Genomic DNA, 13929 nt, shown 5'->3' on the forward strand with positions numbered 1-13929 from the left:
AGCCTAGCATGAGCCAAGTCAATGGAAAATCAGTTTCCTCTCCATAAAGAAAAAAAGTACAACTCGTGAGCAAAGGTGCAAAGAGTGAAAGACGTATATGCATATACTTTCTCCATTCACAAATACTGCACGTACTAATGCAAAATTGGCTAATGCCTTATTTTACCTACTAAAAAATACCTCGATTTGCGTAACACACGCTAAATAAGGCATTGCAGATTTTTTTTTTCAATTCTAGCCTTTTCAAAGGACCAAAATAACCCCTAAAACATCTGAAGATCATGTTTCTGACTCGGATATCAAAGAAAATTCAAAAAGTCTTTATATTTGACGGTCCTATTGACGGCAGATGGTGAATAACAATTTTAAGAATTTTATTTTTAAGTGGTTAGTAAAACTGTTATTAGAAGTTTTGGTGGTAAAAAACAATTTCGTATTTTTTTTTAGGTATAATTCAAAATTTCCTAATTTATAAAATGCAAAACTTTCCACTATGTCAAGGCTTGCTTGGCATATGGGTATGTATAGTTTTATTTTATATAATAAGACGTAAGTAAAGTAGTTATGGTATAAAAAATTGATAAGAAAATATATTAAACTTAATATAATATTAGTTTGTAAAATATTTTTAAAAAATAATTAAAATTCAAGACTAGTGAGGAGAGAAATATTCCAAAAAATAAAAATATAACACTTAAAACGGTTGATTAAGAAAAAGAGTAACACTATAAAAAAAAAAACAAGGGGAGTAACATTTACTCGATAGTTGCCTTTTTCTTTTTCTGGTGATTGCCGAGTAAATTTTATTTAAAAGCAAGAGAGATGAGAGATTTATTTCAAAAAAGAGAGATGAGAGATGTTATTAAAATAATAATTAAAATTTAATATTATTGTAGGAGAGAGATAAATAATATTTCAAAAATATAAGTACAACACTTAAAAAAAACAGTTGATTAAGAAAAAATATTCCCTCCGTTTTTTTTCTTAAATGCATCACTTTCCTTTTATGGGCGTTTATTTTTAAATGCATCACTTCCTTATTTGGTAACTTTATACTATATTTTATCATTTCTCTCTCTTACTTTAAACACCACTTAAATTATTTTATCATTTCTCTCTCCTTCATGGTCCCCACCTATATAATAAAAATATTTACTGTCCCTCACATTCTTGGTCCCCATCTAACTTTTACTATAATAAATTATTCAGCCACTCACAGTATTATATTACTGTCCCAAAACTCCGCGCATCACCAAGTGATGCAAATAAAAAAAAACGGAGGGAGTATAACACTAAAAAAACGAGGGAGCCCCAGTTAGGTATTGGGGCCCGGATCTGTGGGTGCCCTAACCCAAATCCATTGACCTCTCCAGTCCTTGTCGGAAGAGTCGTTCGGCCACATGGTTAGGTATTGGGGCCGGGACTCAATCCGGTACCACCCAGAACCATGGCTTCCGTGCCCACTTTGAATATTTGGCACTAGCCGATGAAGCTTTTTGAAGCAGTGCAGGTTCGGCTCATACTTGAAGAACTTGCAGACCCATAAGTATGTCATCACCCTTCGGATGCTGGTGGGAGTTAACTGACATAGAGAGATGTTGTAATGGATCAGCAAGTCTCGGACGAATACGTCCAAAGGGAACCTCAGCCCGTACTGAAGCTGTCTTGTGTACACCCCCACATACCCCGGGGGTGGACGATGGATTCTATCGGATGCCGAGGGCATTCGGCACCAATACCCATCAGCTTCAAAAATGCCATAATGCAACTCAATTTGCTCGGCAAACCGATATTGATCGGCATTCTCTACCCACCATGAGTAGGGGCGGTTCTTTATCATGGCCGAAGCAACTTCGGCATTCTCCCATTCTGAAAATCCGGGGAGGATATCCCAAAGGACAGCGGGAACTTCATCATCCCGTCCAGAAGCGCTCGGCTCCTCCGTTCTCTGAGGAGGAGCCGAGGAAAGGGGAGTCGCCCTAATCCCTTCAGCAGGGTCAGACTCTGGCCTTTGTCCATTCCAGGTCCCAATCCTGTTCCTAGGATCGGGAATCGGCCTTGCTCTTCTTGGAGCACGGGCTCTACCTCTAACTCCTCTTGCCATTGATTATTTCGAAGAAAAAAGTCGAAAGAAAAGGGGAAGGAGTTCGAATTCGAAGAAAAATAAACTGAAATCAAAGGAAATTACCTTAATTTGAAGCGAAAGTTGGCGATTTACGAGTTCGTAGTGGCAAGTCTCAGTTTCTAAGCTTAATGCTCGGGGAATTTGCGAAGTTTTGATGCGGGTTCTTGGTTTCTCTCTCGAGAATTCTGGGTTTGTGTTGGTGAATAAGTGAGGAGAGATGACGCGCCTCTGTTTATATCTCCAGGTATGGGATACGAGGAGTCTACGTTTTAATTTCTCTTAAATACTCCACTAAGTAACCGTTAAACACATGATCTTATGATTAAACTGCCCATTACCCGTCCAACTTCCACAATCATCCACCTTAACCGTTGTTATCTCATTAATTACGGTTTAAATTCAAATTTTTGGATTAATCAAATCATTTACTTCCCTCCTTTTCTGAATTAAATCAAACCCGACCTGTCATCCTTCCAAATCGGGTCTGGGGGGCAAGTTGTTTGGGTCCAATTTAGTCCAATTGGGCCTAGGCATTAAATGATCCAATTAAAAGCCCAAGGTCAAGGTTCAACTCTCCAATTGTGCTAAAGTCAAAGGTCAGCCCACAAAGCAAGTCAATTGGGCTAAGGCCCAACCTATCGAAGAGGTATAAAAGCCATCAATATTCAGAGATTCATTCATAGACACATATATACATGTTCATTCATACATTCTCAGATATTCCATAAAAGCCTCAAGCAACAAACTCTCTTGCATAGTGTTCTCTTTTTACACATTGTACTGACTTTAGCATCGGAGGGGCCTTCCTCGGCAACACCCCCGAGGCTAGTTTACGTGTGTTTACTGTGCAGGAAACCTTCGGCCCAACATAAATTGGACCGAATCCAGTCTTCTCCGTTTCAGTGGACCTTCGGCAAGGTCCCATTGTTTTCACCCGAAACACTCGGATCCCTTGAAAAACCTGGATCCCAGTTATTGTGGAAGCTATCAAACTCGACAGCAACAAAGGGGTATGTACTCGTAACATTGCAAGATTTACTAGTACCACCTATCAAACCAAGACACCCACCAGCTGACTCCCCTGGTGCATCAGCTGAAACATCGAACGGTGCTAGAAAAAAGGCGAGTCCATCACCGTAGTAGTTAGGATCTTCAACCACCTGTGTGATGTTAAAAGAGAAGTGGGTGGTAAAGTTTGTTGTCTTGTTTTTGCATTTATTTCTATGTCACTTTATTATTTCACTTTTATAGTTGTGAGAGGAGATATATTTACCTATTTATCTCATAGAGAAACTTGGATTTTCCCTAAGAAAAACTAGGGAATGTCATTTACTCTGTAATTGCCTTTTATTCCGGTGATTACTGATTTACAATTAATAATCTTCATAATCACTTAGGTACCAGACTAGGCTTAGCTTAATTGCAAGGGATAGGCCTAATTGCATGTCTTTGGTCATGAGATCAAACTCAACTAGGAGTCAAGAAATAGGAATTCCCTTTTTAATTTCTTCTCCCTCAATCCAATGAGTCTAATAGGTCTTGGGTACGACATATTGTGTTATAATAACTTTTTTCTTTAGGGGTACATATTTTAGTTATATTAAACATACTCAAGTGGTTAAAGAGTTAGAGTTTCCCTCTCAATTACAGGATGTAACACCCCAATAATTCTCTATTTAAACCTGAAATTTCTTTAATAAAATCCAAGAGAATTACTGACGTGCTACCGCCACGTGTTCAAACGTTACGGCTAATTCAAAATTTAACAGCGAAAAAATCTAACTCAGTTATAAATAAGTTTCAAAACCAAAGAGCAAAACCAAGTTAAGTCTTACAAGTTGGAACCATTAAAACTCTTATTCAAAACCCAACAAAAGTAGTAAATAAATCAAACCAGAGTTTAAATGAATTCAAGCTTATGAAATGAAATAAACTCCGAACAATAACCAACTCTCCACTCAAAATCCCACCACCTTGATGCAAGTCCAAACTATGTGAACACCTGTGATAAGTCTGCTCCTCAATATTACAAGCGTAAAGATTGGATCATTACAGGGTCATTGATGGGCGAAGGCCATGACCAAGAAAAAGACACACAAAAGCAAGCAATCAGCAACGCTGGGTACATACAGGCTACGAAGTATAACAAAGAATTCCTAACATGCTACTAATAATCAATCAACACACAATTTAATTATTGACTCAAACACATGCCTCAACTGTTAACATTACTAAGACTTCACTAATTAATAATAAATCATTCATTTCATTTTATTCATTGGATTAAGCAATAGACAAGGTTGTCTCCTCATGCTCCAATTTGGAACATCAATTAAAGAAAAACCCTATGCCTCCTTTCGAAAACATCAATAAACATCCAATGACAGACGGGCGCGACTCCGTGGCCATAGCTAGTTTGAGATCTCATCTAACTCCTTATAGTTTTAAAAAGTATTTGAAAACAAGAGACTCGTAGATCAGCTGGCCTCTAGAAAAGTGCACGACTAATACCCCGTGTACCCCAACCCCTGTTTGTCATTACTCTAGATGTGCGAAATTTTATTGATCATCCTTCTTGCACTTTACGTGATTTACCAGTTTAAACTTGGTGATGACTCTAATGTAAAATAATACAACCAATCAAACATTAATCATTCAAGCAATTCAAATTTCCAATTCAATTCTTGATTTATTAGTGACAACAATTTATTATTGAATCCTTTAACTACCTTAATGTATAAACACCTTAAGTGCATAAAGCACCTCAAATCCTCGACCTCGTCTTATAAGACTTTAACTTCTTGATGTATAAAATGGACACTCTTTAGCAAGAACCAATTTTTTTTTTTTTTTTTCACAGATCCAATTTTAAAACATGAGAGTTTATTCTTTGCTTTTAGGTAAGTTATACAAATATTTATTTTGGGGTGAATTTTTTTTTTTCTACAAATTTTAATCAATGGGTATACAATTTTTATTATACTCGATTTTTTTCTTAAGTTTGAATAGGAGGAATACATAGCGTGTATATGTATTATGTAGGGTGGTTTGTTGTAGTAAATATTAGTATATGAGATGAAAAAAATAATTAAAAATTGTAGGAGAAGGTGCAAAACTGAGATATAAAATTTAAAATAGTGAAATGGTTCCAAAGAGAGATAAGTGTGTGTCTATTAAAAAATAGAGGTTTAAGAAAAGTATATTCCGTATGCCCATATCACTTAAAATCACTATATGATGTACTTGTTTTAATTTTTTCATGTACATAAATGTACAACTTTTACCGTTACAAAATATAATAATTATTTAAAAGAAAAAGTTTCACTAAGTTAGTATTTTGGCAAATATATATACAACAGATGAAGTTATAAGTATCTAACATAAACATTCGCTTATATACATATTATGTAGTATAGATCTGTTAAAAGTCTATTATGTAAAATATGTGATTGTTAATAAAATAAGAAAAAAAAAAAAAAAACATATGTCCCGTGCTTGATAAATGCTCAAAAAATATATGTGAATAATTTAATTGTGAATCAAAGAAGTTCCTTGATAAATGCTCAAATAACCATTAATCCCAATAATTTCTTGTACGTAAGTAATATTTTCTAGAAAATACATGTCCCGTGCTTAAGTACTTGTATATTATACGGAGTAGTAAGTTAATAAGTTCAGAGTTAATAGTATTATGGTAAAATTAAAGTGTGTTAGATATTCAAGTACGAAGAGAGTACTCAATAAAAGAAAGTATAACTCAATAACTTATGTAATGCGTAGTATTCTTCCTCTAACATTTTGTCATCACACTCTCTTTCTTCATATCTCATGTGATATGTGACCGGAACTCTTTTTCTCTCAACCACTTATCTCTCTTCTTCAGTCCTCACCTCCAAGACTCGTTGTTGAACAAGTCCTGAAACTCATTCTTTGTTCAAAATTTAGAGCCTCCTATCAAATGTCTAGCAGATGCACTAGCTTTGAATAACTATCCAATACATTGACTGTACCAAGTCAATGGAAAAACACAGTTTGCTCTTAGAAAAGATAATAATTGTGTTCAACTCATGAGCAAGGTGGAAAGAGTCCAAGACCTTTTATATAGATACTTCCTAGTTCCTTCATTCTCCATATATTGCACTATTTAGTATTTATCTTCTAAGAAAGTTACACAAATACTACACCGTATTAATGTAGAGTCAATATTACGTGATCTGGAAAAGATATCTCTAGTCATAGTTTCTTACAGCAAGCCAAAAAACAAACTAATGGGGACTTTCTTTATGACAAACAGAGCTATATATAGACTTTGGATTATTTTACATATGATGTAAATTATCATGACTACCTAAAATTTCTTTGGGGTATCAGCTACAACAAAGAGAAAATTAAGAATTTTTTTGGTTGATAAAACCATCTAAAACTATATAGTATATACAGAAATTAAGTTGCAACTTGCAAGTCCCATGGACTTGACAAATGACAAATGACAATCCGCATATTAGGAGAACAAATAAGAATGATAGAGCAACCAATGAGATTACTGATCACATTTTTGGTAATTAATTTACGAAATTACATTTCAGAAGATCCATAGATTGTTCCCTTTCGGTTGCCGTCACCGTCAAATTTTGAGGCACCTACATGTGTTTCATATTGAGTTGTTGGAAAAGTAAGAGATTAACAAAGTAATCACTTAATTTTATTAGAAATAGATACTGTATATACATCTACATCCAAGAAATTTTTTACTAAATCCGTACTGAAGCTAGAAAGTGCACGAAGTTATACAATCAAGTGCAAAACACCAAGGGTAACTTTCTAACATAAAGAGTATAAAATGGGAAATTTTATTCAGACAGATAGGATCTAGAAAAAAAAGGTAATCAAACTGTTGCATTCTCTAACAGCAAAGGAACAGTACCGGAAACAACTGAGTGAGATGATGAGGAGGTTGTGGTGCCAGCAGTACTGCTGCCTGTAAACCCAGAGGAGGACGAGATGTAAAAAGGCTCTACATTAGTTGGCAGAGAACTGTAGAAGGGAACCGGGAACTTCATAGGCAAATTAGGCAAAGAAGATTCCATGTTAAGAACATTTATAACCTGTCTTATAGTGGGACGGAAAGTATATTCAGGATGGCAACACCACAACCCAACAATCATTAAGCATTCCATTTTCTGACTGTCAAATTTGGCATCAAGTCTTTTATCGGCTGCTTCAAGAAGATGAACTTCTCCATAGAGCTGCCACACCCACTCTATCATATTCACCTTACTAGGCTCTTCATTGGTTTCAACAGGCCGTCTTCCACAAGCAATTTCAAGGGCCACCACTCCAAAACTGTATACGTCAGATTCTTTGCTGTACTTACCTGCCATAACACATTCTGGGGCTAGGTAGCCTAAAGTGCCGGCCAATACAGTTGTTTGTGATCCTCGATTGTGGTCCACAAGCCTAGCAAGCCCAAAATCTCCAAGCTTAGCATTGAAATTAGAATCAAGCATGACATTGCTGGCCTTGATATCTCTATGCAGCACACATTGTTCCCATTCTTCGTGGAGGTATAACAAGGAAGATGCCAGGCCATGAGCAATTCTGTACCTCTCTGTCCAAGGTAAGACCACCTCCCTCCTGTCCCCGTAAAGATGAGAGTCAAGACTTCCATTAGGCATATATTCATAAACAAGAAGCAAATCTCCTAGTTCATGGCACCAACCAAGAAGCTGAACCAAATTTCTATGCCTCAATCGACTGATAATCTTCACCTCTGACACATACTCCTTTTTCCCTTGTTTAGATCCCCTTGATATTTTCTTGACTGCAATATCCCGACTGAGATCAGACAGATAACCTCTATACACACCTCCAAAACCTCCCTGTCCTAACTTCCCTTCCTCGGGGAAGTTGTTAGTAGCGCGAATAAGTTCACTGTAAGTGAGCCTCCTCGGCCCGGTATCCTGATCATAATCATCATCCATTTCAAAGTTTATGTCGTCGTTATTTCCTCCGGACTTCCTTCGCCACCACATAAATGCTACTGCACCTAATCCAATAATGGTGACACTAATACCGGCTACAGAACCACCAACCACTGCTGCTTTGCTATTTTTTTTGCTTGGCCTAGTTGATGCTTGATTGCTTGTGTAATTTTGTGGAGGTGGCGTTACACTAATATCGATATCTTCTAAGGTTGAGTTGAAATCCCAAGAAAGGATGTTATGAAGTTCGTAATTTGCCCCTGTTGCAGAAGCAAACCCAACTCTGACTCTTTCCGGGAGAACTGATCTCAGGTCAATGACATATGAAAGGCTAGATTCCCCATCAAATACAGGATTAGCATCATAGCTTAAGTAAACACTTAGATTTCTGGTAGAAGAATCATAAGTTATCCATGCATTTGCTGTACTCCTGTTCTTCAGGCCATCAGTTACTGTAAAATTTGCTTTTGAATATACAGAATTGACATTTATTCCTACATGATCATTACTCGGATCCCATGAAAAACCTGGATCCCATTTATTGTGGTAGCTATCAAACTCGACAGCAACAAAGGGGTATGTACTCGTAACATTGCAAGATTTACTAGCACCACCTATCAAACCAAGACACCCACCAGATGACTCCTCTGGAGCATCAGCTGAAACATAGAACGGTGCTAGAAAAAAGGCGAGTCCATCACCGTAGTAGTTAGGATTCTTATCCGCCTGTGTAATGTTAAAAGAGAAGTGGGTGGTAAAGTTTGTTGTCTTGTTTGTGCTTTTATCCCAAAGGCGCACAGCCTGTTTGTAGGATGCCCGTCCTACACTGCCATGGAGACTGCCATCTATTCTATTGGCAGTCAGTTGAATCGCCTTATTTGTAAGAGTTGTATCGTTCCCTAAGATAATTTTTTGAGTGTTTTGGTTAAAAGTAGGGAAGCTAAAGCTCAATGATTGTACATTTGAGACAATAAAAAACAGCAAAATAAACATATGAAAGATATTACAAGTCTTTTGGATGAAGTATAATGACGAACTGACGCTGCAAATTGATACCCTCATTTCTGTAGATTGGAATACAGAGCAAAAGCAACAATAGAAAGAAGAAAGGCAAATAAAATTTACAGGTTGGAATACAAAGCTTGGCTCAAATTCACTATATTCAGTTTTAGGTCTTGCTCGGATTGAGGGTAATATATTAAGGGGTAATAAAAGTCAAATTTGAAAAAACATAAGTAATTAGGGGTTTTGTTGTAGGAGGCATGGTTTTTACGAATGAAATAAAATAATTGTGTCACGAGGAAAAGAGAGAGATGGAGGAATTATTACCCTTATAATAAGGATAATAGTTAGCCACCCTTCCCCTAATGTAACTATTACCCCAAAATAAGGATATTAGTTCATTTTTTTTCACCTTATAATCTCATACCACACCATCACTACATAATTTTCTTTGCAATCACACCATCTCTATCTCCTCCTTCCCTATTTTCACTTTCATTTTTCTTAGTTTGACTTTTATTATTCTAGCAATACATCTCCTCCAATACAAGCATGCCTTTAACCAAATAATATCTATAATTCAGCTGCAGTTTTTGACTACGTCAAACACAAGTTAAGAACACGGTCAATTCGTTTATATTTTAACAAATAGTCTTCATGGGTCATACAAATTATAAATCAGCAAAAAAGGACAATAATGCAGTATAATGACCTGAGCACTTGCCAAGTTGATGACTTCTAATAATTCTATGCAATAATTAAAGCACAGATGCCGACATATATTGTGGAAAATGAATGCTCCCTTCGCCTTTAAGAACATGGTCCTGTAATCTCTTTTGGTCAAATTTAGACCCTCCTATCAAAAGTCCTGGAAACAACTATTCAAGATGGCAATACATAGCATGAGGGACGTTTCCCCAAAGTGAGCCAAAACCAAAATCTATTTACGAAATTGGTTGCGTGGTAAAACTATTTACCAAATTAAGCTTTCAGGGTAAAACGCTGTCTCGGACAGCGTTTATGCCCTAGTTTTTTAAAAAAAAAAATCATTTGGTAAACGTTGTGTGGGGCAGCGTTTTACGTACAAAATTTTTGTTGCACATAAAACGATGTCTGAGACAGTGTTTTATGTACAATTTATTTTGAACGTAAAACGCTGCCCCAGATAGCGTTTTTCTGCTGGACTGCATCATCAGCAGTCAGCAGGCTGTCTTCTCTAATATCTGCCCCATTCCACATTTCTGTCCCCAACAAGCCACCCCCAACCTTCAGTAAGCCACCACCCTCAAACTTTATAAGGGGATGGAATACATATGTAAATTCCAATTTCCCTTCTAGAGGCCTTTTTTTGACTTTTTACCCAGCCAAACCCCCGTAAGGAGTTTGGACAGTATAGATCTCGTCGAAACACCCAATTTGAAAAAAAAAAATCGCCTCGATCGGACACCTGGAGACAAAGTTACGGGTCCCCAAAGTTTAAGGGTAATATCTCTCAACCCGGGCATCGGGGGACCTATCCGAGTAGACGCTTGCGTAGTGCTCTTGGAGATAAGGTGTTTCAAAAAAAAAATCGCCCCAATCGGACCCCGGTGCTAGGATTTATGCCCTTCCGAGTTTACCATATCCTCGGGATTCTACTCAAAAGTAGGGAATAATGCGATTTTTACTCTCGAAAATGATGTATTATCGTAGATCTTAATTTTTCATATGAAAACGAGTATTCACTTGACCCGAGGGGTTTTGTATTTTGTATTTTATGACAATTTAAAACTTTCGTTTTACTTATTTCTTACAAACCGCAATTCTCCTTTGTGATGTTATAAAGCTATATAGTATTTATCTGCACTAACTATTCCATAGTTGCGCTTGGCTCAGATGGTTGGTATATGTACATGTCATTTCATATATGTACATCACAGGTTCGATCCCCATGTATGACTTGTTTTTCTTTAATTTTTTTTTTTTTTTTTTTTTTTTTTTTTTTTAAATTGTACATAAAACGCTGCCTCATACAGTGTTTGACGCTTTTTTTTTTTAGCGTTTTAAAAATTGAATTTTTTTTTAAACCAGGGCATAAACGCTGTCCGAGACAGCGATTTACCTATAAAAAATCCAGGGATAAAACGCTGTCCGAGACAGCATTTTACCCTCGAAACTTAGTTTGGTAAATAGTTTTGCCACGCGTCCAAAGTGGTAAATATTTTGCCAATTTGGCTCAATTTGGAGAAAAAGCCTAGCATGAGCCAAGTCAATGGAAAATCAGTTTCCTCTCCATAAAGAAAAAAAGTACAACTCGTGAGCAAAGGTGCAAAGAGTGAAAGACGTATATGCATATACTTTCTCCATTCACAAATACTGCACGTACTAATGCAAAATTGGCTAATGCCTTATTTTACCTACTAAAAAATACCTCGATTTGCGTAACACACGCTAAATAAGGCATTGCAGATTTTTTTTTTTTCAATTCTAGCCTTTTCAAAGGACCAAAATAACCCCTAAAACATCTGAAGATCATGTTTCTGACTCGGATATCAAAGAAAATTCAAAAAGTCTTTATATTTGACGGTCCTATTGACGGCAGATGGTGAATAACAATTTTAAGAATTTTATTTTTAAGTGGTTAGTAAAACTGTTATTAGAAGTTTTGGTGGTAAAAAACAATTTCGTATTTTTTTTTTTAGGTATAATTCAAAATTTCCTAATTTATAAAATGCAAAACTTTCCACTATGTCAAGGCTTGCTTGGCATATGGGTATGTATAGTTTTATTTTATATAATAAGACGTAAGTAAAGTAGTTATGGTATAAAAAATTGATAAGAAAATATATTAAACTTAATATAATATTAGTTTGTAAAATATTTTTAAAAAATAATTAAAATTCAAGACTAGTGAGGAGAGAAATATTCCAAAAAATAAAAATATAACACTTAAAACGGTTGATTAAGAAAAAGTGTAACACTATAAAAAAAAAAAAACAAGGGGAGTAACATTTACTCGATAGTTGCCTTTTTCTTTTTCTGGTGATTGCCGAGTAAATTTTATTTAAAAGCAAGAGAGATGAGAGATTTATTTCAAAAAAGAGAGATGAGAGATGTTATTAAAATAATAATTAAAATTTAATATTATTGTAGGAGAGAGATAAATAATATTTCAAAAATATAAGTACAACACTTAAAAAAACAGTTGATTAAGAAAAAATATTCCCTCCGTTTTTTTTCTTAAATGCATCACTTTCCTTTTATGGGCATTTATTTTTAAATGCATCACTTCCTTATTTGGTAACTTTATACTATATTTTATCATTTCTCTCTCTTACTTTAAACACCACTTAAATTATTTTATCATTTCTCTCTCCTTCATGGTCCCCACCTATATAATAAAAATATTTACTGTCCCTCACATTCTTGGTCCCCATCTAACTTTTACTATAATAAATTATTCAGCCACTCACAGTATTATATTACTGTCCCAAAACTCCGCGCATCACCAAGTGATGCAAATAAAAAAAAACGGAGGGAGTATAACACTAAAAAAACGAGGGAGCCCCAGTTAATCTCTGATATTAACATTTCAGTTTATCTCCTCTCACGCCTTTTTGCATTTGTTTCTGTGCCACTTTATTATTTTACTTTTATAATTTATAAAATAAAAGAAAAACATTATATTGTGAGTTGAGATATATTTACCTATTTATCTCAGAGATAAACTTAGATTTTCCCTAAAAAAATGGGAAAATGTCATTTACTCTGTAATTGCCTTTTATTCCGGTGATTACTGATTTACAAATAATAATATTCATAATCACTTAGGTACCAAACTAGGCTTAGCTTAATCGCAAGGAATAGGTCTAATTGCATGTCTTTGGTCATGAGATCAAACTCAACTAGGAGTTAAGAAATAGGAATTCTCTTTTTATTTCTTCTCCCTCAGTCCGATGAGTCTAATTTTTAAAGGTAATGAGGTCTTAGGTATGACATATTGTGTTATAATAAAAAATTTTACGGGTACATATTTTAGTTATATTAAATATACTCAAGTGGTTAGAGAGTTAGTGTTTCCCTCTCAATTCCAGAATGTAACACCCCAATAATTCTCTCTTTAAATATGAAATTCCTTTAATAAAAGGAAAAATTCATGGGAATAATCCCACCTTTGGGCCATTCTCTTTTAATAATCACACCTTTGAGATATTATTTAATAATCCGACCTTTGGGTGCCTTTAATTTTTATTGTTCCCTACAGGTTACCTCACTTGTTGTAGCCGGTATTAATCCTACATGGCTTCCAACGGTGATATTCCTTTTAATTTTTTTTTTATTTTGTTTAAAATGCCACATCCCTTAATTGTTGGGTCTTCTTCTTCTTTGTCTGTTTTCTCTCTTCCTTAAACGCCATTGTTGCTCTCAAATTCCCCTATCAAATTTCTCTATTCTCTCTGAAATTTGGTTGCAATGGCTAGTAGGAGGCACATTGGTTCAAGTGGATCATCTTCGTCAAGGTCAGTTGGTTGAGGTTCCCCAAAATTGAAGTGCAAATACGTTGTAGAAGCTGTAATTCGGACGGTGAGGAATAGTGATAATGTGGGTATGAAGTTCTATGGATGCCCTAAATGGCCTGTAAGTGTGGTGGGAAGTGACAGTTTTTTGTTTTTGCTATTGCACTTAAGATAATTCTCTTCGGAAAATCAAAATAGGGATTTCAAATTCAATTGATTCTGGGTTTTTTTTTTACAGGAGGGTGATTGCGGGTTCTTTCGGGGGGTTAATGCTAACAAAATGGACCTTGAACATCTACGATTCCAGGTTTTTGAAAGAGATACT

The 13929-nt window shown here is 35.6% G+C and overlaps 1 protein-coding gene across 1 annotated transcript; it reads right to left on the reverse strand.

Annotated features, from left to right (window-relative positions):
* Positions 1-6677: 6677 nt before the first annotated feature.
* On the reverse strand, positions 6678-9394 carry LOC110693246 (L-type lectin-domain containing receptor kinase IX.1-like). Its single transcript, XM_021870401.1, has one exon. It carries the CDS (start codon positions 9166-9168, stop codon positions 7012-7014), a length of 2157 nt encoding a protein of 718 aa, XP_021726093.1. The 5' UTR covers positions 9169-9394; the 3' UTR covers positions 6678-7011.
* Between the last annotated feature and the right edge of the window lie 4535 nt (positions 9395-13929).

Source organism: Chenopodium quinoa, unplaced genomic scaffold, assembly GCF_001683475.1.
Source record: "Chenopodium quinoa cultivar QQ74 unplaced genomic scaffold, ASM168347v1, whole genome shotgun sequence".
NCBI classification, from domain to species: domain Eukaryota; kingdom Viridiplantae; phylum Streptophyta; class Magnoliopsida; order Caryophyllales; family Amaranthaceae; genus Chenopodium; species Chenopodium quinoa.